We start from the raw sequence: 23,512 nt of genomic DNA on the forward strand, positions 1-23,512 counted from the left end.
CCTTGATGACGTCACACTAGTTCTCACCTCAGGGCCTTTGCACCTGCTGATCCCACCTCCCTTGGTCTCCACCTGGCTGGCTCCTGTCATCATTCAGGCCTTGGCTCAAGCGCCACGTCCTCGAGATGGCTTCCCTGACCCCCTCGAGAATGCTGTTCCCCTACCCTACTCCCTCACCCCCAACACTCACTATCACATCTGATTGTTTTATTTTCTTCACGTCCTTTTCACTACCACAAGCATGCTTGTTTATGGATTTGTTTGGTTGTTTACTGCCTGGTCCCTGGGGATTCAGGGTGAATCAGACAGACGTGGTCCCTCCTCTCACAAAAGTGACATTCTAAGCAGGAGACAGGGAAAAACTACATCTACCCTGGACTTTTCAGCTACAAGGGCCAATAATTTCCATTTTTTGCTAAAGCAAGTTGGGTTTTGCTATGTGCAATCAGCTGAGTCTTTACTACATTAGGCTCCATAATATTTGCTGAATTCAATTGCCATGTTTTTTTTTTTAATTTAAAAATTTAATTTTAAGTTCTCTCTCTTTTTTTCCCCACAAGACATAAGAGGACTTTGTAAAGGGAGCTTGCACATTGCTTTAGGCTAAAGAGATAGTTTTGGGCCTCGATGCTACTGGCATTCTCCACTACTCCAAAGCTCTCTTTCTTTCTCAGCAAGTTTTTTTTTTTTTAAATTTAGTTATTTATTTAGGCTGTGCCGGGCCTTAGTTGCGGCGCGCAGACTCTTGGTTGCCGCATGCATGCAGGACCTAGTTCCCTGACTAGGGATTGAACCCCGGCCCCCTGCATTGGGAGCATGGAGTCTTACCCACTGGACCACCAGGGAAGTCCCCTTCCTCAGCAAGTTTCTATCTCAATCCTCTCTTTGAAAAAGATGTTGGGCAGAGAGCATCAATCTCATTTCATAGATGGGAGGACTGAGGCCCAAACGGCTTGCCGAGACTGGACGGAACACAAGATCGATCATTTCAGCAAGGATTTCCCTTTCTGGACTCTAGGACTGCAGACTGGGAAGGAAACTCTGTATCCTTTCCTGACGATAAATGAGTAATGCTCTCAGTTGGCCAGGACAGATTTGGAATTTATAGCCTTCATATTACTACTTCACAGTTGAGTACCCAGGGATTTTCCAGATTCTAAGAAAAAAATATTCCTACTAGGATAAATAGAATTGTTCTTTTACACGCAGTTTTATTTTAGGTTGCCTTTATTTTTCAATCTGTTAAACCAATAACGAGAATATAATTTACAAAGCTAGAAGATTCCCACATTAATCCTCTTATCAACCAAAAAAACTTTCCTCACCTTGGAGAAAGAAAGCTGCTTGCTCTTTCATTAGGGGTAAGTAGTGCACTGCATTTCCCTCCTTGCTTTGTCTACCAGGAAGCTCAGAGAGACTCAACTGCTGTAGTTAGCCTGAGCCAGATTTTTTCTGGTACAATGCCTCACCCATATTCATTACATGGCTTTCAATTCCTTTGCCTTTGCTTTAGTAGCTCTATTTTAAATATGTTTTCTATTTGAAATTCTTCCCCAATCTTTCTGACACAGGCTGGGTATAAACAAACGAATTACATTTATTTCTGAAGCTGCTCTCCTTTTTCCTATCTCCCTTGCTACTTGCTTAGGGGCACAGGAGCAGATACTTTAAATCCGCGCCGTCCCACTGCTCACTCTCTCTCTCTCTCTTTGTAAAACATGTTTTCAGGAGAATGTAAATTGTTTTTAAAAGCTTCCATCCTGGCCCACTGCTAATTATTCCTGACCCAGGAGGATCTGTACTAATTTGCCTTAATAAACTTTATTAAATAGCAAATTTCAGGAGGAAGAAACTACGCAGCCTTGATTGGATTAGTAAAACTGCCAGTGGACATCACTGCTAGAGCAGAGAGAAAAGCCCATTAACCGTAGAGAGGGAAGGTGGGGAGAGAATCCGGTCAAGTGTGTTTCCAATAAGCCATGGCTGGCCACAGTTTTGTGCCTTCTTGGGGGTTGTGAGCAAAAGTTTCTAGCCTCCAAACGAAAAAGGAAAAAGAAAAGGCAGTGTCTCTGCCCCCAAACCAGATGCAGGTGATTAAATACAGCGACTATGGAATGAAATGAGCAATCAAGCAATTCCAAACCTCCAGGTCATTGAAGAACAGATGTGTATCTGCGAGGTTGAAGATCATTTCTTCCATCATGAGGCCGATGCGCACGGACGCCGTGGTGTCCTGTTAGGAAGAAGCAGAGAAAAGTGCAAGTAAGTGGAGTCACTGTCGTCTCAGCCTCCTCTCCTCCTGGCCCACCCCTGAATGGTGGATCCGGTCTGTCCTTATCTGCGCGCCTAGCACACGGCCTAAGATGTGTCTCCGGGTGGGGTCAGGGTGATAATGTTGGCCAGCTTCTGAGATTTCACTTCTACTTTTTCATCATTTCTATTTACCCTCGTCAGTGTTTAAATCTCCCCCCACAAATATGCCCCTGGAATGGCAACTGTTCAGTGTTGCAAGAACCAGAAATGGCTGTAGGAAAGGAGAGCCTCTTGGAGAATGTGTGTTTCCAGGGAGGCCTGAGAGATTTCAGGGAAAGCAGTATAAACTATGTATAAACTACTGGGAGAGCTGGGATGTTGGTTCTCTCCTTACAACAATCGCTCTATGGCTATAGCCCTCCTCCTCCGGCTATTTAAAAAAACACTTTTATCTAACAAGAGAGGATTAACTACGAAAACAAACATATAAACAAAACCCACCGTAGGGGACTTCCCTGGTGGTGCAGTGGTTGAGAATCCGCCTGCCAAGGTAGGGGACCCAGGTTCGATCCCTGGTCCAGGAAGATCCCACATGTTGCAGAGCAACTAAGCCCATGTGCCACAACTACTGAGCCTGCGGGCCACAACTACTGAGCCCATGCGCCACAACTACTGAAGCCCATGCGCCTAGAGCCCGGGCTCTGCAACAAGAGAAGCCCCCGTAATGAGAAGCCCACACACTGCATTGAAGAGTAGCCCCCGCTCTCTGGAACTAGAGAAAGCCCGCGTGCAGCAGCGAAGACCCAATGCAGCCAAACCAAACCAAACAAAGAAACCACTGTAGTACATCCATACCCGGGAAAATGAGGCAGCCATTAAAAAAATGGAGTAATGCTAGAACTCCTGACATGAAAGAATCATCCAGAAAAATAGTATTAAGGAACAAAGGCAAGCTGTATCACAGTATAGTGTGTAAAACACAGTGTACAATAAAAGGGTCCATTCTCTCTCCCTCTGTCTCTGTCTCTCCTTCTCTTTTCTATATACATAGCATGTAGACTGCCTTACTCTTTACCCATATTTGGGGTCCCTTCCTGAAAAGCTTCTCCCCGTAGGAAGATGATATACACCAGGGGCTGGCAAACTACGGCCTGAGGGCCAGATCTGGCCTGCTGCCTGTTTTTGAATGGCTCACGAGCTAAGAGTGATTTTTACATTTTTGGACAGTGTATTGTCTACGGTTGCTTTTGTGCTTTGAAGGCAGAGGTAAGTAGTTGTTACAGATCCTTACAGATCCTAAAATACTGACTATCTGGCCCCCTGCAGAAGAAGGCTGCTGGCCCCTGATACAGATGCTCCCTGTTGAACTCAGATGTGACCATATGACTTGCTTTGGCCAATGAAATGTGAGCAGAAGTTATGTTTTGCTTCTGCTTGGAAGCTTTAAGAGCTAGTGCATGGTTCACCATGCTCTCTTCCCACTTCACAAGGCTAAATGTTCCAGATAAAAGCTACTCGGTTAGCTTGGGTTCCAGAGTAAAGATGATGAGAGTCAGAGCTGCAACAGACCACAATGGACACGTACTGTAAATAAGAAGTAGATGAGATTGTAAAGCAATTATACTCCAGTTAAAAAAAAAAGTAGATGAGATTTGGGGGATGTTTGTTACTGCAGCATAACCTCACCTATTCCAACTGATACACGTGGAAAATATGGAGCATATGGCACATAATGGTTCTCAACCTGGGCTGCACACTGTGATGGTCTGAGGAGCATTTAAAAATCCTGATGCTCAGGCCATACCCCTGATCAATAAAATCAGAATGGCTGAGGGTGGGATCCAGGCACCAGAAAAGTTTAAAGCTTCCCACTTGATTTCAATGTGCAGTCAAGGTTAAGAACCACTGGTCTAAAAGGAGAGACAACACTTAGTAATATTCCTGGTTGATATCTATTAAGTGCTTTCTCTGTGCCACTCTCTAAGTATTAACTCATTTAATCTCCACAACACTCTTTGAGGTGAGCACTAGTATTTTCCTATTTCATAGATGAGAGCACTGAGGCTCACCAAGTAACTTGCTCAAGGCCACACAGCTAGCGAGTACTGGGATCTGAAGCCAAGTAATCTGGTTCCAGAGCAGTACTGCTTCAGAGGAGGCGTTGGAGGGGCCAGGACTGGGAGAGGAGTAAAGGGGGCCTTGACCTGTCACTCCATACACTTCTTTTCCCCGTTGAATTTTTTTACTGGGAGGCTGCATTACTTCTATTATAAAAATAAATAATGAATGACATAAACCCTTCTTGACCCTTAAAAAAAAAAAAGGAAAAAACCCGTAGCTGGTGATCTCAGCTTCACACACACAACTGTGAAGAATCAAGCCCAGGAACGCAGCCATTAGGTGAAACATCTCATTAGGGCCCCAACACCCAAAGCTTAGCACTCCGGATCCTGGCTGGAAGACGCAGGGTAGAGCGCTCCATGAATAACGAAGAGAAAATGGGGAAAACAAACTTTTCAGGGCCAAGCAGGGAATCGTTGTGTGACCTGGCAAAAGGGTTTGGGGGTGTTTCCACACATTACACATACCCAAACTATTTCACCTCTGCAGGATTGCACATTCTTTCTTGGCGAGGCTGTTTGTATACCTAACCACCTGTGCCCAGCCCTCCGTGTACTAGACAGGAAGCAAGAAGAAGGGGCCATCCAGACTTATCCTCTGAAAGGATTTATTCAGAAAAATGTCAAGTCCCGTGTCAGCACACAAAACAGGAAAAGTAATTATTGTAGACAAAATGGCTTACCTATGACAAGTATTTGCATAGTTAGAAGAAGCCAAATTCTCTCTATCGATAAAGCTGAAATTATGACTTACTGGTATTGGGAGGATGTGAAGAGAAAGTCTGCATGTGTGTGATAAAGGCAAGGGTGAGAAAAGAGAGCTAAAGTCTTAACTTCCAGTTTGGGAAGCCAGAGACCATGCCTAAAACAGAAAAAAAAATCAAGATGTGGTCACAGAAGCCGGTTACTTAGAAATTTGGAGGTGAAGACCCAAAGAATCAGCAAGAGTTGAGAGTTGTTGCCTCTGCGCCGAAAGACAGGGCGGGGTTCGGGGAAAGTCGCTAGGGACTGCTGTTTTTCGTAATTCTTTCCTTTGGAGAGCTCTATGGGTTTTAAACTCTATGCATATATTTCTTGGATTAAAAGAAAACTAAATTAAAAGTAAAAGGAAACATACTCAAGTAATATTACCCTACAGTAAATATTAAACTGGTGAAAGACCCATACATGTGAACAAGGGACATGTAAAAAGATGTTCATTACAGAACTGTCTGTAAATAGCAGAAGTTCAGAAACAATTTAGCTGTCCAGCCAAAGGAAATTAGAGAAATAAAATGTAGAATATTCATACAATAGAAAACTAAACTCAATGGGAAGAAATGAACCAGACCTCCATGTATTACCAAGGACACATCAAAAAAAAAAAAAATATTGAGTGAAAGCAACAGTTTTCTGAAAGTTATATACTGCATGTTATTACCATTTATTAGAAACATATACAATGTTACTACATATTTTCCATGGGCACTTATATATTTGTAAATATCTGCAAGGATATACCCAGAGTCAGAACAGCAATTACTTGTGGAAAGCAGAGAGGAGGAGACAGAGGAGTTCGAGGAGATGATCAAAGTGAACTTTAGTATTATCCAGTAAATTCTAAATGTTTTTTTAAAGAGAAGGGATTCAAACATTTCTTGTATAATTAAAAATTGAAACAAAAACTTAAAGACACCCAAAAGTTTCTGAGGAGAACCTTCAGAATACCCATCTATTCTCTAAGCATTCTCTTATTTCAGCTTTTCCTAAAATCTGCTTGCATGCTGCCTATTAGATTGTTTTGAACTATGTAGGGGGGACCTCTTTTCAAGACACTTGATAAAAACTAGTTGTGCTGGGGTGGAAAAGTCTGGAATAGCCCATGAAAAGCACAAATGTCCCAGGGGTTAAGTAACACAAAGTGTTACTCTGGGCCAGACCACTCTATCCAAGGAGAAAATGTTTTTTTCAGGGTTGTAAAGACTGAGAAACGAAGAAAAAAAAAATAGTGGAGGCTCAGCATTAATTAATGTGAAAGACAGCTGGAGTGAGGACAGGATGACAGACATGGGTTTCATCTCATGCTGCCCGCTGAATGCGCCCCTAATATGCTGTATAAACACACCACCCTGGTCTGTTGGCTTAAGTTACCCTGTGCAGCTTGGAGCGGGAGGACGCCCTATCTGACCCAGCACATCTCCCAGTCAAAGAAAGCCTAAAACATGGGAGCCTTCACGCCATGTTCTTCAGCTAATAAAAGGCTACAGGCTAACACTGCAGGGAGGACTAAATTAGGCAGCACACGTGTAAACCCCTAGCCCAGGGCCCGGTATGCAGCAGGCACTCCCCAAGCGTCGGTTATTGTCAAAATCCCCCAGTCCACTTCCTCACCCCCTTAAGCAAAGAACCTGCTTCTGTAAACCCAGCAGGGACACCCCAAATCAGATGGTACTTTATTAAAGATGTGCTTTATGAAAGTACCATCTCACATGAAAACCATTTTCTTAATCACTACATCATCTTTGGATTAAAAAAAAAATCAGTGGTTAATTTCCTAAACAAGCAACAGCAGAAACAGATTGTGCTTAAAAAAACAATCCATTTAAACCAGAATGGAGAACTGAGAAAAGGGGAGTTTTTCCAAAACAGGCTTCGATTTGTAAATTGTCTGTCAAAAGGACTGTGCTGGGAGCTGGTGGGGTTCGGGAGGATGGAATGTCATCTTTGTCTGACTCAAGAGTTTGTGGGTGGCTCTCTCCCCGTGAAGGTACAAATCAGAATAAGGCGCTGCAGATTTTTTCAATGTGCTCTAATGTTGTACAGATTAGTCAGGGTTCAGTTTTGATGGTGGCGAGGTGGGCTATGCACGCATTCATTTAGGAGGCTGATGAGGATGCTTTGAGCAATGGAACCCGCCCCCCCCCTCCCCGCCCCCGAGACAGATGCTGTAGACCTGGATGCAGCTCTGTAACCTAATTATCACGCATTCTTGGTGAGGTTCTCTTAATTAGAGGAGGATGGTGAGGACATTCACCATATGGGCCGCTCTGAGATCTGCCTTGTAGATCAGTAAGTTATTTTGTGACGTATGGCTGTATTTCCTGGATGGAGGGGAGAGGGTAAGTCTTTCCTAAAACGAAATTAATCTGATGTCAAACAAACCTGAATGAAGAAAACGGCATGTGGATTCCTGGAGGTTTCAAATCTGAATCAACTTTGCATTAATTTAGATGATGGCAATTGTTTTCTGTCAAGTGCCTCCATCACTCCCAAATACACAAGCTCTCCAATTTAAGCCGTATTCTTAAGAGGTCTACTTCCCAATCCCTGTGGATTAGGAAGCAACATTTTCATTTCAAAAGGATCCAAGTTTTTAGCCGAAAAGTTGTTTTTAATGAATCACAACTCTATTTGTCCAATAAAGAATTTCCTTTGCTGAATTTTCCAAGTTTTCTATTTTAAGCACGTAACGCTTTTGTAGCAGATGGTTTAATTCAACATTTAATTCTACCATGTTTAATTCAGAGGTGGGATCCACACACTATTTATTCAGCATCACAACCCTTTGAACAGAAGAAAGGCTCACCCCAAATTCATCTTGAAATCAACTTATATGACTGTGGTCTTTTGTTTTTTTTCACAGCTGGTTGGATAATAATAGCCAATCTTTATTGAGTGCTTTGCAGTAGGTTAACAGTGTGGGCTCTGAGCCAGACTGCTTATGTTCAAGTCCAATTCCACCTCTTACCAACTAGATGACCTTGCACAAGTTACCTAATGTCCATGTGCCCCAGTTTCTCATTTGTAAAATGGGGTTACTTAACTCATAGGGTTGTTACAAAGATTAAATGAGCTTTTCAAAGTCTAGGTTATAAACCTGTTAGTGAACATTTACTTTAAATGTCCAGCATTAAAAAAGAAAAAAAGAAGAGAAAAAAATACAAGAGAATCCAGGGGTCAGTAAACTGCCTGTTTTTGTAAATAAAGTTTTATTGGAACACAGCCATGCCTATTTGTTCACTTAATGTTTATGGCTGCTTTTGTGCTACAATGGCAGAGTTGATAGTTGCTACAGAGCCTAGCCTAAAGCCTAAAATATTTACCATACTTTCATAGAAAAAGTTGGCCAATCTCTAGAATAGATGACAAAATATCAGAGTACATCATACGCAGTAATGATGAACTTCTATTTTTGTTGGAGTGTGTGTGTGTGTGTGTGTGTGTGTGTGTGTGTGTGTGTGTGTGTGTGTAAGGGTGGGGGGATGCTGGAATTCAGGTCTGATCTGACTCCAGATTCCATTATCCTCTGGTTATGCCATGATGCTTCTTTGCTCTGAGGAAGTGCCTGACTTCGTGGCTCAGCCACGTGACTGGAAAGAAGAGGTGTGCTGCCCCCTGGAATATCTAGATGCAGTAGCTTCTATAGTACCTGGTGGTCTCCACTTGAGCTGGTTTCCTTTGGGGATCCCTGCTGTGAAGATTTGGAGGCTGTCTGTGCAGAAGAGGGTTAACTCAGCAGGCCTGGGTTGCTCAAACCCTGCATATTCCTAAGAAAGTTCTGACTTCAAGACTGGTCCTTGGCTGGCTGCTGGTGGATGAGCTCTGAGCCCTTGGGTCAAGCAATACCAGTTGATCAGATAGTTTATGCGAACAATGTGATTTATGGTGACTGCCTGCTTTTGTTCTGAGGCGCTGGGGTCTGCCATTCAGATGCTGCATGCCTGTATCACTGACCCAATAAGACCCTGGAAACCAAGGCTCAGGTGAGCTTCCCTGCTTGACAACACTTGGCACGAACTATCACACCTCAGTGCTGGGAGAATTAACTGGACTGTCTGTGCTCCATTGGGAGAAGACACCTGGAAGGTTGGACCAGGTTTTTCCTGGACTTCATTCCATGTGCATTTCCCTTTGCTGATTTTAATCTGTATCCTTTTACCGTAAAAAACTGTAACCATGAGTATAATAGCTCTTCTGAGTCCTGTGAGTCCTTCTAGCAACTCATCAAGCCTGAGGGTGGTTTTGGGGGCCCCCAACACAGTGTCTTTATTAGACACTTTGAAAAAACACCAACTGGTTAACAAAAGAGGCAGCATGATACTGTGGAGATACCTAACCTCTCCGGGAATGAACCTTCATATCTGTAAATTAGCAGTTCATATGTTTTAGTAAAAATAATACCCATTATTGCCCTTCCAGGGTGATCTCATAACCTAGGTCTGGTTAGAATCATAGTGACTGGTTCAGGGATGGTCATGTGGCCAATGGGAGCCAACTAGAGTTGGCCCTAGGATGTCAGCTATAACTACTGGGAAAGAGGCACCTTCTTACCCCTGAGGTGGCTGAGCTGGGAGAACCTAAACTTGAGGATGCTGGCAGCCATCTCTGTCACCAAACTGGCAGAGCCTTACTGACAACGCACACAGATTCATATGAAATTATTGGGGGATCAGATCCCGCTGTTCCCAAAGTCTACTTCTGGATATTTTGGTTATACATTTTCCTTTTTGGCTTAAATTAATGTGCATTGAGTTTCTGTTGCTTATAATCAAAAGATTCTTGACTCTGCTCACAACTTTCCGGTGTCTGTACAAAAGTCTACTTCTGGATATTTTGGTTATACATTTTCCTTTTTGGCTTAAATTAATGTGCATTGAGTTTCTGTTGCTTATAATCAAAAGATTCTTGACTCTGCTCACAACTTTCCGGTGTCTGTACAAAAACAGGTACTTCCAACTGGCAACGGCCATGGGCAAGTTCAAGTGCTTCTACACATCTTAGCAATGATTGAGCCTTGCCAGGGAGCACTTCGGAAGACTGTCTTCTCTTTTGATGGCTCCTCTTACTCCCCAAACCCCAAGGTGATGTAAGTCAAGTGCAGGGAAGGGTCCGACTTATTATCTGGTCTTAGAGCCACAGTCTCTCCTTTACACAAGCATCATCCTAATGGAGGAAATGGTTTCCCCCAAATGACTACCACGGATTGCCCCCACCATTCACCAGGTGTGCATGAAAGTGGCCATAGGCAAGAAGCTCTATGAAGCAAAGTGGTTGAGCACATCAACTGTGGAGTCAGCAGGACCTGGGTTCAAATCCTGGGACTGTCATTCCCCAGGGACATGACCTTGGATGAGATGTTCGCCCTCCCTGGAACCTCAGTTTTCTCACCTGGATACAAGCAGTGAGTCCTTTCTAGGGCTGCTGTAGGATAATGCATGTGATGTGACTTGCTCCTGGTGCTTACGTATTATTAGCAAAAAGCAGCAGAGTCCAGAATCTTCCATCAGAAAACTTTCCCCACTTAGAAATTCCCATGCAATAGTTTAACCTGGTATTTTCTAAACCATGGCCATTCTTGTAACGCCTTTGCAAGTTTCACATGCCGGAGAGCAGCTGTGTTATGTTAACTTAGTATTTTCCTTTAATTCAGCTACCCCTCCCCCAACTTTTTAAAAAAAACTTAAATGCATGCAGTTTAGAAAGAAACTTGTCATTATGACCATAGATGGCAAATCTGTTGCACTCACCATCACTGGACGTTAACCATGAAGATAAGCATGTATATTAGTTTCTCATGGCTGCTGTAACAAATTACCACAAACTTAGTGGCTTGAAACAACACAAATTTATTTTCTTACAGTTCTAGAGATCAGAAGTCTAAAATCAAGGTGTTCCTCTGGGAGGTTTCAAGGAGAATCAGTTTCCTTGTCTTTTTCAGCTTCTAGAGGGCACCGTGTGTTCCTTGGCTTTGGTCTCTCCACTCCAGCTACTTACTGCTGACCTCGTACCTCCTCCTATCCACTCTCATCTCCTGCCTCCCTCTTATGAGGACCCTGTGATTACATTAATCACACCTGCTAAGTCTCTTTTGCCATATAAGGTAACATTCACAGGTTCTGGAGACTAGGACCTGGACATCTTTTGGGGGCCATTTGTCTACCTACCACGGCATGCAACGAAAAAAATCACAGAATGCTGCTCTTTTGGGTACATGATCTCATATACCATGTTTTAAAGCAGTGGTTCTCAGCAAAGGTGGCACCTCCTTCTAGAGAGTAGTTTGGAAGTTTGGGGGACATTTTTGGTTGTCATAATAATTGGGGGGAGGTGATATTTGGGGCAGTTTGATATTGTGATTTATAATAAGAAATATATATTTGGTTTTTGTCCCTGTTTCTGGTACAGAACTCCTAAAGCCCTCAGAATTTCTAACAGCCAACATATGGAAGCAGGCTAAGTGCCCATTGGCAGTTGAATGGATAAAGATGTGTTGAATGGACACACACACACACACACACACACACACACACACACACACACACACACACTGGAATATTACTCAGCCATAAAAAATGTGAAATCTTGGTATGATTTCAATATGATTTCAAAATATCCTCCAGGTCCAATATGAATGGACCTGGAGGATATTTTGCTTAGTGAAATAAGCTAGACTGAGAAAGACAAATACTGTATGTTTTTACTTATATGTGGAATCAAAACAACAAAACAAATGAACAAACATAACAAAACAGAAACAGACTCACAGACACAGAGAAAAACCAGTGGTAGCCAGAGGGGTGGTGGGGTGGGGAATGGGTGAAATAGGTGAAGGGGATCAAGAGGTACAAACTGCCAGTTATAAAATAAGTAAGACACAAGTATGTAATGGACAGCACAGGGAATATAGGCAATAATATTATAATAACTTTGGCGTGTAATCTATAAAAATATTGAATCACTATGTTGTACACCTGAAACTAATATAACATTGTAAATCAACCGTACTTCAACTTAAAAATAAAGAGTGATAAAAGTAAAAGAAGTGTCTTTTGTTATTCATAACAAGCCCCTTTCAACAGAGTTTATGTTAATACGGTGACTTTTAAAAAGTGCTAAGTATGGGGACTGGTTGCCAGGGAAACCAACCATGTGATTAGATGGTTGGAACTTTCAGCCCCTCCCCCTGGTCTCCCTCTAGGGAGGTGAAAGAGGCTGGAGATAGAGTTCAGTCACCAATGGCTAATGATTTCATCAATCATGCTTATGTAATGAAGTCTCCATAAAACCTCAAAAGATGGATTCGGAGAGCTTCTGGGGTGGCAAATGTATCCACATGCTGGGAGGGTGGCACACCCCAGTTCCATGTGGGTGCTCCTGTGCTGGGGACCCTTCTGGACCCTGCCTTATGTACTTCTTTGTCTGGCTGTTCATCTGTATCCTTCATAATATCCCTTGTAATAAACTAGTCGGTCTGTGTAAGTAAATGTTTCTCTGAGTTCTGTGAGCTCTAGCAAATGAACCTAAGGAGGGGGTCATGGGAACCTCCAATTTATAGCCAGTTGGTCAGAAGCACAAGTGACAATCTGGACTTTCAATTGGCATCTGATGTGGGGGCTGTCTTGTGGGACTGAGCCCTTAACTAGGGAGATTAACCTGTGCTGCTGTCTTCAGGAAGATAGAGTCAGAATTGAGTTAATTGCTTGGTGGTGTTGGAAAACACACACTAGAGGGTGCCAGGGAGGTAGGACAGTCATTAAAAATGAAAAATTGTCCCGCATCCCATGTAACTTTCATATCTCTTGCTGGACACTTGTTGTAAAAAACCCGTTTCTAATTATCTGAGCCTAGACTGTAACTCATGTCTTTACTTTATTCCCAAGGGGCCTTTAGATCATCACTGAGGATGGAAACAAGCACATCTGTGTGCTGGGTTACATATAAAGACAGCTAGCTTCCCCTCACCTCCAAAGCTGTTGTCCACATGGCAGCCAGATTGCTCCTTCTAAAACAAAAATCAGAGCTGTCCCTCCTCATTTAAAACCCACTAGCATCCCCTGGCCCTCTGAATAAAGCCAACATCCTTCACTTTTCCACTCCAACGCACATGTCTGCTCCTTGAGCTTGCCAAACTTGATACTGCCTCAGGGCCTTTGCACTTGCTGTACCCGCTGCCTGGAATTCCCTTTCCCCAGACGCTTTCATGGCTGGCTCCTTTGTAACATTCAGTTCCCACTTTCAATTACAGAAAGACCTTCTCTGACCATTCCGCCTAAAGTAACCTGGCTGCTGACCCTCTACTCAAGCTATATCTCATTACACTGTTACAGTTTTTAATAGCGTTTATCATTATCTGTAATAATCTTATGATTTTTGGTGCTCCTTTCTCAATCAGAAGGGAAGCTCTATGAGAGCTATTGCTATGTCCCTTGGACATGGAACACAGCCCAGTACATAGCAGATGCTCAGTTAAGCATTTTAAAAAATGAATATATAAGCGTGTGTAAGGTTTATGTATATTACCACACTTCTTCCTCAAAATATCTTTTCCCTCTTTTACAGATTCAGCAAGATTCAAAGCAATGAGGTGACTTGTCCAGGGTCACACTGCTAATAAGTGACAGAGCTGGGATTTATCCCAGGGCTACCTAAGAAACCAAAATCTTATCCATTTACTCAAGAAATATGACTTTGCAGGAACTAATAACGTAAAGTACTTTATTAGGGAAAAGAAGCTTAAGGCAGATTACCACCAGAATTTTTTTTTTTTTTGGTAAATGCCTGATTTAAAACTGTTGAGGGGACTTCCCTGGTGGCACAGTGGTTAAGAATCCGCCTGCCAATGCAGGGGACGTGGGTTCCATCCCTGGTCTGGGAAGATCCCACATGCCTCGGAGCAACAAAGCCCCTGCGCCACAACTACTGAGCCTGTGCTCTAGAGCCTGTGAGCCACAACTACTGAGCCTGTGAGCCACAACTACTGAGGCTGCGTGCCATAACTAGTGAAGCCCACGCACCTAAAGCCCATGCTCTGCAACAAAAGAAGCCACTGCAATGAGAAGCCCGCGCACCGCAACGAAGAGCAGCCCCTGCTCTCCGCAACTAGAGAAAGCCCGCACGCAGCAACGAAGACCCAAGGCAGCCAAAAATAAATAAATAAAATAAATAAATTAAAAAAAAAACAAACCAGAAAACTTGTCGAGGTCTACTTTTAATGAAATAAAGGATCCATTTAATTAAATTACACTTCCAAAGTTGAGAAAAATGACAGGCAGCTGCCATGCAAAACTCAGCCCTGATTCTTTTCTCAGGTCTCAGGCTGGCTTTCCTTTCTAATAACTGTTGGGCTTCTGAGTGGATAAAAGGAGAGGCCACGGGCTGGGGAAGGATCTCCCCTTATTGCCTCTGAGCATTTGTGCCTCTCATTTCCTGGTCTTGATATGGAAAAGCAAAGTTACCCAGTAAATCCCTCACTTCTCAGCTGCCCCCCTCCCTGCCCCCCAAGCCAGGAATGGTTCTTTGGGAACCAGACACTTTGGTTGAAATTGGAAATCAGATCACTTGAGCCAGCCCTGAAGGGCTCTGAGTCCTTTCTTGGCTCCCCAGTCTTCCCCCCCACCGCCCTACCCCCTACTTACTAGTAACCCATAACTTTTTAGGATGTCACCGTATGTGTTAAAAAGGGGTGAGTTGGGCTTCCCTGGTGGCGCAGTGGTTGAGAATCTGCCTGCCAATGCAGGGGACATGGGTTCGAGCCCTGGTCTGGGAAGATCCCACATGCCGCGGAGCAAATAGGCCCGTGAGCCACAACTACTGAGCCTGCGCGTCTGGAGCCTGTGCTCTGCAACAAGAGGCCGCGGACAGTGAGTGGCCCGCGCACCGTGATGAAGAGTGGCCCCCGCTTGCCACAACTAGAGAACTCCCTCGCACAGAAACGAAGACCCAACACACCCAAAAAAAAATAAATAAATGAATAACTAAATAAATAAATTAAAAAAAAAAAAGGGGGTGAGTTGTGGGAAGACCCAACCTGGTAACCAACTTCAGGGCCTCTCTAGATCCATTAATGTTATCCAATGCAATGCTTCCGAAAGTAATTTTCAGAAAAAAAACAACCAAACAACAAAAACCGCAACTCTATTTGAATACTATCTTGTTCTCACGGGGATCAAAGGTCGGCTGCTTCCAGGGGTGGTCTCTTTCACCCTGTCCAGGGGGGTCTCAGGGGGAATGCCACGGTCAGTCTTTCAAGATGAGAAGGGGGCAGACCACAGACTTTCCTCTGAGATGCTTGTATTCTGACATCCTGTGCGTTAAACCCACTTCTAGTCTCTAAGCCCCAGGTGTACGCCCTCCCGGACTGTTTGCTTATCTTTCCTGCTCCCAAGGCATCTCTGAGTGCTCCCAGGGGGAGGCAAGTCTTGGTGCCTCCAAAGAGGCATCCGGAGATTTCCAAACACTTCTCTCAGCTCAAAGCTTCTTGGATGATGAAATTAGTTGACACTACTCTGTGCTCCTCATAACGCATTTTCTTACGGAAATGTATATAATGAGCAGAGGTCGATGTTTGGGAATTCGGGATGTGGTCTTCAAATATTTATGCCCTCGCAAGTTCATCAATGGCTAATAGTCTGGTGAGAACTCAGCTCCTTAGATGTGTTTCTGAAAAACTGGTGGCATGGTTAATAGTCAAATTCACTAACAGAATTACTTAATGAATTACTTTCTTTTTCTTTTTTTTTTGGCCGAGCTGCATGGCTTGTGGGATTTCAGTTCCCTGACCAGGGATTGAACCCAGGCCACAGCAGTGAAAGCGCCAACTCCTAACCACTAGACCACCAGGGAACTCTTAATTACTTTAAAAGAAAAAGCTTGGCCTAGTTCTTTAGGAGTCTGATAGGTGGGTGCATGAACATTGCTTTTGTGTGTTTACAGAATGTCTCTAGAATGAAAAACTGGAGCCTTCTATAAATCAGGGTTGGTCAGCCTCGGCACTGTTGACATTTTGAGCCAGATCGCTCTTTGTTGGGGCTGTACTGTCCACTGTAGGGTATTTAGCGACATCCCTGGCCTCTACCCATTAGATGCCAGCAGCACCCCTCACCCGGTTGTGACAACTAAAAATGTCTCCAGACAAGCGCCCGGGAGGCCAAAGTACCCCCAGTAGAGACCCGCTGCTCTAAATCCTTTAAAAATAATGAAAAGGGGGTTTCCCTGGTGGCGCAGTGTTGAGAATCTGCCTGCCAATACAGGGGACATGGGTTCGAGCCCTGGTCTGGGAAGATCCCACATGCTGTGGAGCAGCTAGGCCCGTGAGCCATAATTACTGAGCCTGCGTGTCTGGAGCCTGTGCTCCGCAACACGAGAGGCCGCGATAGTGAGAGGCCTGCGCACCGCGACGAAGAGTGGCCCCCGCTTGACACAACTAGAGAAAGCCCTCGCACAGAAACGAAGACCCAACACAGCCAAAAATAAAAATAAATAATTAAAGAAAAAAAAAGAATACACTTTCTGTTGTGTTTAAAAACAAACAAACAAAATAATGAAAGGCTTGGTTCTTAGTGTTAGTCAATCAACTTTGTAATTCTAGAGTGGGCAACCTTATTAATGAAACTAGCTTTCTAAATCAGTGATGGGCTAAAAAAAAAAAAAAAAAAAAAATCAAAATCTCCCAACCAGCTGAGTGGAAGGTGCTATTCTTCTGTCTCAAAAGGCAGTGTGACCCAGTTGTTCAGAACCACCACCACAGCCAGACACCCGTCTGCAAACTCGGGATCTGTCCTTCTTACTAGAAGGTGAGTGAATGCTAGAAGTCGCTATGCCCATTTCCTGGTCTGTACATGTGGGTAACCATAGCATCTACCTCCTAAAGTTATGGGGAGAGTAAGTGAGCTGATGTATGTAAAGCTCTTTAGATGGATGCCTGGCTGGCAGCAAGCACGCCTGGTGGGTCTGTCATCGTTACTCACAGAATGACTTCTCTGGGGCCTCACTGGCCACACCCAGCACTTGCACTGGGCTGTCCCTTTCTCAGGTGCCACCTGAAGGGGAGATCAAGGGAGACGCGGAGTAGAAGCTCGGTTTGGCATTTTGTGATCCCGGCCTTTTCCTCCTCCTTTCAGCGCCCAGACCGCCACAAGCCAGGCTTGTGTCTTGGGGGGACCCTGTCTGGGCTTGCAGATTTCTGCTGCAAAGGGCGGCCTTGCCCGCTTTGGAGACGGTTCACAAATATAGGCAACTTCCCACCTGCGTTTGCCTGGCTTTTCTCCTGTGTAGATTACCCTGATGCCCCCAACTTCAGGACAATGTACTTCTGTACCTACTCTGGAATGGAGACCTCTCCCCCTCTCTTTTAAAGAAAAAAAAAAAAAAACACGCAAACACGCAAAACCAATCAAAGCCATCACACCATACAAACCAACTGGGCCTTTAAAAAATCACAGCCAAGTAGCTGTTTACAAGCTGAACAAATAATTACTCTGCCACAAGGAAGAAAAGTATTAATTAAAGCTCTTCATTAAACCAGGCTCACTACTTTGTGGGGTTTATCTCTTGGAAGTGTCAGCCAAAGGTTAGGGAGGGATTAACACACAATGGAGGGCTTTGCCAGTTAAATCTCCTCCTTGTGGTTAGCTTTTAATAATAAAGTTGTCATTAAAAGAAAGAATTTAATGGTTTTAATTGGGTTTAATTACTTGGAAACTCCTGGAAAACAGATTAGCTTGTTTGAAAGAGGAAGACAAGAAAATGATGGTGGTAAAGAAAAAATAGGTTGATTCACAAGTTTAAACAGTAAAGTTAAAAAAAAAAAAAAACTTGGCTTCTTTGGCAGTTTCAGAGGAGAACACAGAAAATAGAAAAGATCTTCTAAGCTCAGCAAACGGGTCTATTAGTACTCACAAGCACTTTACCAAAAAAACTGTAGGATAGATCCCGTCATCACTGAATTACAAAAGAATCAAACTGACTACAAATGATAAAATCACAGTCAAATTGAAGAGAATAAACAAAGATGTCTAAACTGGGTCCTCTTTTGAAGTTTTACGCAACTACGCAGCCTCCTAGATTTTTTTTTTAATCCTTTGAAAAATGTTCTTTCAGCTGGAGGTGTCTGGCAGCTTTAAAAGCATTTTCCTAGGACGTAAATTTAAAGGCAAAAGAATAAACAGCTAGATAAATGGAGCTGGGAACATGTATTAGGGGGACCAACTGTCCCTATGTGCCTGAACTGAGGAGGTTCCTGGGACTTGGCACCTTGAGTGTGAAAACTGGGAAAGTTCCAGACGACCCAGATGAGATGATCACCCTAACGTGAGCCACCATTCAGGACCAAGGGGCATTTGACGGCATGGGAGACCAGTGCATTTTTGGAAGTTCACACCAAGTGCTTAGAACAGGGCTTGACACCACCCAGCAAAGTGTCTCCTGCTTCTGTCCAGCAACGGACATGTCCTCATCAATGCTGTGAGTCCTCTGCTTACTATTATTACTATTGTTATTACTATTGGTAGTGGTAGTGATACTTCACCATACCTTCCAGAGAGAGGACATTCTTACCCAACCAGCCACATGCTTCTAAAGATGCAGTTCTTTAAAAGACATTCATTCACTCATTATTATTTATAATTATATTTATTATTCATTTATTCTGCAAAAACTGTTTACTATATAAGAAGCACAGTTCTAAGCGCTTCACATATATTAACTCTTTTAATCCTCCCCTAGTGACCCCATGTAGTAAGTATTACTGCTATTGCACCCACACTACAGAAGCAGGGACTGAGGCACAAGGAGGAAAAGTGACTTGCCTGAGGTCACGTGGCTAGGGAGTAGAGCAGGCTTTGAACCTGAGCTGTCTGGCTCCAGAGCCCATGTTCTGGAGCAGAGGTGGGTGAACTTTTCTATAAAGGGCCAGATAGTAAATATTTTAGGCTCTGTGGCCCATATGGTCTCTGTCACAACTACTCAACTTTGCTGCTGGAGAGTGAAAGCAGCCATAGACAATATGTAAATGAATGAGCACGGCTGTGTGCCAGTAAAACTTTATTTAAAAAAATAGGTGGCGGGCCAGATTTGGCCCATGGTTAGGATGCAGTTTGCTGACTCCTACTCTAGACCACTGTTATAATGTCTTCTACTATGACATGTCTCAGACACTGAAAGTCCCTTGCTACATGGAGCTTACATTCTAGTGGAGGGGGAGGGCCATGAAAAACTAAGATACATTTCATTTTGAATCGTGACAAGTGTTTTGAAGAAAAGGAAACCTGAAGATGTGCTAGAGGGGGAGAGAAAGACCAAATATGTCTGTGTATATGTGTTTTGGGGAGGGCTGCTACAGATGGGGTGGTCAGGGAAGGTCTGTCTGAGGAGGCAACATCTGAGCAAAGATCCAAACGAAACAAAGGAGCCAGCCATGGGGTGATTTGGTAGAAGGAACAGCCAGTGCAAAGGCCCTGAGGCAGGAACAAGCTTTGTGTGTTTGAGGAGCAGAAAGAAGGCCAGTGTGGAGTGAGCAGAGTAAGTACGTGGGAGAAGGAGGAGAGAGCCAGGCAGGAGAATCAGATAATTTGGGGGATTCTAGGCCACCGGGAGGAGTCTGAACTTTGTTCAAAGTGAGCCTGGAAACCAGGGAACAGTTTCAAGCAAGGACAATGAAGAGACCTGATTTATATCCAAAACGGATCTCTTGGGCTGCCTTCATGGCACTGTGTCATCATGTCCAACCAAAACCCAGTGAGGCAGGTATTGTTATTGTACCCGTTTTACAGATACGTCTGACTCCGTGAATCCCCAATCTATTAAGTAACAGGACTGGGACTTGTCTCCAGGATGGTCTGCTCCAATCTCATCCTTTCCCCCCTATGCCACTCAGCCCTCAAGGATGCAACTCTGACTGTCTGGACCATCACCATCTCGCAGTCCAAAGGTTTCTTTGTGTTGAGTATCAGGAAAGCAAGGGCGTTTGGCATGAGCCCATACAGGCATGATTTCAGTCTGCAGAAAGGCTAAACAATTTACAGACACTGACAGTGTATGGTATGATGAACAGAGGTAAGTGTCCTATCACCCCCCTCCTCCAACAGAAAACCTAAAGAATGGGAGGTGGGTAGGAGAGAACAAACAATTCTTTTGAGTAGCAAAATCAATTTCCTCTTAAATGGCGACAGAGCACTCAACGTACTGTCAGCTGGAGGAGCCAAGAAGGAGCAAGAGGTCACTGGGTGGGGCTTCTTTCAGTCCCGAGGGTCAAGTTCTCACTGGCATCCATCAGGACACAGGACTCCTCTTCCCTCACTCCCCAACTTAGCTGTCAAGGCGCAGCATGGTTGAGGAGGGCAGAAATTCATCCATCCATCCAACAAATATTTACTGAGTGTCTTCTATGTGCCAGGCACTGTTCCAGGCACTGGGACACAGCAGCAAGCAAAATAGTCATAAACAAATGAATAAGGCAAGATTTGTGGTATGTCTGATGGCAGGGCTGCTGTATGGCCGCACAAGCTGCTGTGTGTGGTTGTGCACTGCACAACCCAGGGGCATCATTCACACAGACCACCATGAAAGTGCCGCTTCCTAGAGTTGAGCAAAGTGCATTCTGCACAGTTGTGCCCTGCCAGGAGGTGATAAAGACTAATGGGAAAAAATATAGCAAAGGATTTGTGTTGTGTGGGCTCTGTGGGAGGTACTGCAGTTCTACAGGATGGTCAGGGAGGTCCTTGCTGAGAAGGTGGCATCTTAAGGAGGTGAGGGGGGAAGCCATGTGGGAGGAAGAACATTTCAGAGAGAGGGAACCAAGTGTTCAAAGGCCCTGAGGTCGGCGTGTGTCTGGCAGGGCTGAGTACCACTGAGGAGGCCAGTGTGGCTGGGGTGGAGTGAGGGAAGGGAGGAGTCCTAGGAGATGAGGGCATAGAGGCAATGGGCCAGACCCTCTAGAGCCACATCTAAGGGCATGGACCCTGGTAACTGGGCCAGATTTGACGTCAACTTCAAGTATTTACTGAGCACCTACTATGTGCTGGGTAAGACTATGCAGGTTCTTGGCCCTCACATGGCTTAAAACATGCACGTGGGAGTGAGTGTCTGCTGTTCTTGTCTGCCCAGCATCCACGCACCTTCTGATAACAGCATTTCCTGAGTGTATTCGGTGGAACTTCATCACGCCCTATCTGTGTAGTTCCGAGGGAGCCGGTCCCACCTACCCCCACCTTTGAGTGACTGGTTCTAGCTAGGCCAAGGAGAGCTTCGTCTGGCACTTGGTTGGAACTACTAGGAAAACGTTACTCTGTTTTCGCTGGGGTCATAGAGCTGGCAGGATGCAGGTCTTGTGCTGCTTGGGGGAATTTTTGCCATGACACGTGAAAGGAATGAAGCCAACCCAATGGAAACAGAGCAAAGAGATGCAGAGAGACTGGCTTCTACTGACACGTTTGAGCCCCAGCATTCAGCCACGCCCCTGAACTTTTGGTTATAAATGCCAATAAATTCATTTTTCTGCTTAAATCAGCTTGCGTTGGGTTTTAACCAAAAGAAAATTAATTTGACAACTAATTATGGGGCACATAGAATGTGCTGTGCTGGGAAGCAGAGAAGTGGAGAGAACTAAGACACAGTCAGTCCCTGCACCTGAGGCGCTGGAGTTGAGTTAGGGAGAGAGACAAAAAAGTAGGTGATAAAATAATTAGTGACAAATAGCATAGGGTGCTAAGGGAACACACAGGAGGGACACCTAACCCAGTGTAGTCAAGGAGAGCTTCCCGGAAGCAGAGATGTCTAAGATAAGACCTGAATGCTGAATTAGCATTAGCTGGGCAAATGGTTGGCGAGTGAGGAAAGCACTCCTGGCAGAGGGAACAGCACGGATAAAGGCCTGGATGTGGGGGAGTCTGCTGGTGCAGCCGTAAGGCTGTGTAGCCTGAAATAGAAAGTTGAGAGTCTGAGAGGCGAGGCAGGACAGAATGGAAGGAACTAAGTCATGAAGGGTCTGGAAGCCAGCCCAGAGAGTTTGGACTTTATTCTGTGGATGAGGCACGAGAGACAACAAGACTTACAGAGACTAAGTGGCTCACTTAACTGAAATGGTGCAAGTGAAACACACACCTTGTTGATCTTTCATTTTCCAACTCTTGGTACAACTCTTCTTACAGAAAGACAATAGTGCAATGAGATAGCAAACAACAGCTGACATTTGGCCTTAGTGTTAGGGAGGCAATAGGGAGTGGTGGGGATTGTGGAAAACTGGTGGCCACCGACCCCACTGAAAGGAAGCAGCTGCTATGCAGCTCCAGCCAAGTGGTGACATTTGGGGTTGTGGGTGCCACATGGCCAGATCTTCTGATTTTTCAAGAGAACCCAGAAGCCTGAATTTCTGTGTAAAATCTCCCAATTTAAAAAATTTATTTATTCATTTAAAGTATGGTTGATTTATAATATTATATTAGTTTCAGGTGTACAGCATAGTGATTCAATATTTTTACAGATTATTCTCCGTTAAAGATTATTACATGATAATGACTATAATTTTCTGTGCTATACAACATATCCTTGTGGCTTATTTAAAATCTCCCCATTTGATGGGACCTAATCAAACTTACAAGCTTTTGCACAGCAAAGGGAACCATAAACAAAATGAAAAGACAACCTACAAACTGGGAGAAAATATTTGCAAATGATGCAACCGACAAGGGCTTAATTTCCAAAATATACAAACAGCTCACACAACTCAATAACAAAAAGACAAAATAACCCAATCAAAAAATGGGCAGAAGACCTAAACAGACATTTCTCCAAAGAGGACATACACGTGGCCAATAGGCACATGAAAAGATGCTCAATAGGCACATGAAAAGATGCTCATCATCGTTAATGATTAGAGAAATACAAATCGAAAGTACAATGAGGTACCACCTCACACCAGTAAGAATGGCCATCATTAAAAAGCCTACAAATAACAAATGCTGGAGAGGGTGTGGAGAAAAGGGAACCCTCCTACGCTGTTGGTGGGAATGTAAATGAGTGCAGCCACTATGGAAAACAGTATGGAGGTTCCTCACAAAGCTAAAAATCCAGCAATCCTAGTCCTGGGCATATATCTGGAAAAAACTATAATTTGAAAAGATACATGCACTGTTATGTTCATAGCAGCACTATTTACAATAGCCAAGACATGGAAACAACCTAAATGTCCATCGACAGATGAATGGATAAAGAAGATGTGGTACATATATACAGTGGAATACTACTCAGCCATAAAAAAGAATGAAATAATGCCATTTGCAGCAACATGGATGGACCTAGAGATCATCGTACTAAGTAAGTCAGACAGAGAAAGACAAATACCACTTGATATCACTTACATGTGGAATCTAAAATATGACACAAAT

The 23,512-nt window shown here is 44.0% G+C and overlaps 1 protein-coding gene across 3 annotated transcripts in view; it reads right to left on the reverse strand.

Moving 5' to 3' along the window:
- Nucleotides 1–23,512, reverse strand: part of EYA2 (EYA transcriptional coactivator and phosphatase 2) — a 291,980-nt gene that overhangs the window by 35,518 nt on the left and 232,950 nt on the right. For all 3 annotated transcript variants that reach the window (XM_082431407.1, XM_082431406.1, XM_082431408.1), the window contains one exon: nucleotides 2,144–2,233. In XM_082431407.1, the coding sequence (XP_082287533.1) occupies nucleotides 2,144–2,233 (90 nt within the window). The remainder of the gene's footprint in view (nucleotides 1–2,143; nucleotides 2,234–23,512) is intronic.

Source organism: Balaenoptera physalus (assembly GCF_965194825.1).
Source record: "Balaenoptera physalus genome assembly, chromosome: 16".
NCBI classification, from domain to species: domain Eukaryota; kingdom Metazoa; phylum Chordata; class Mammalia; order Artiodactyla; family Balaenopteridae; genus Balaenoptera; species Balaenoptera physalus.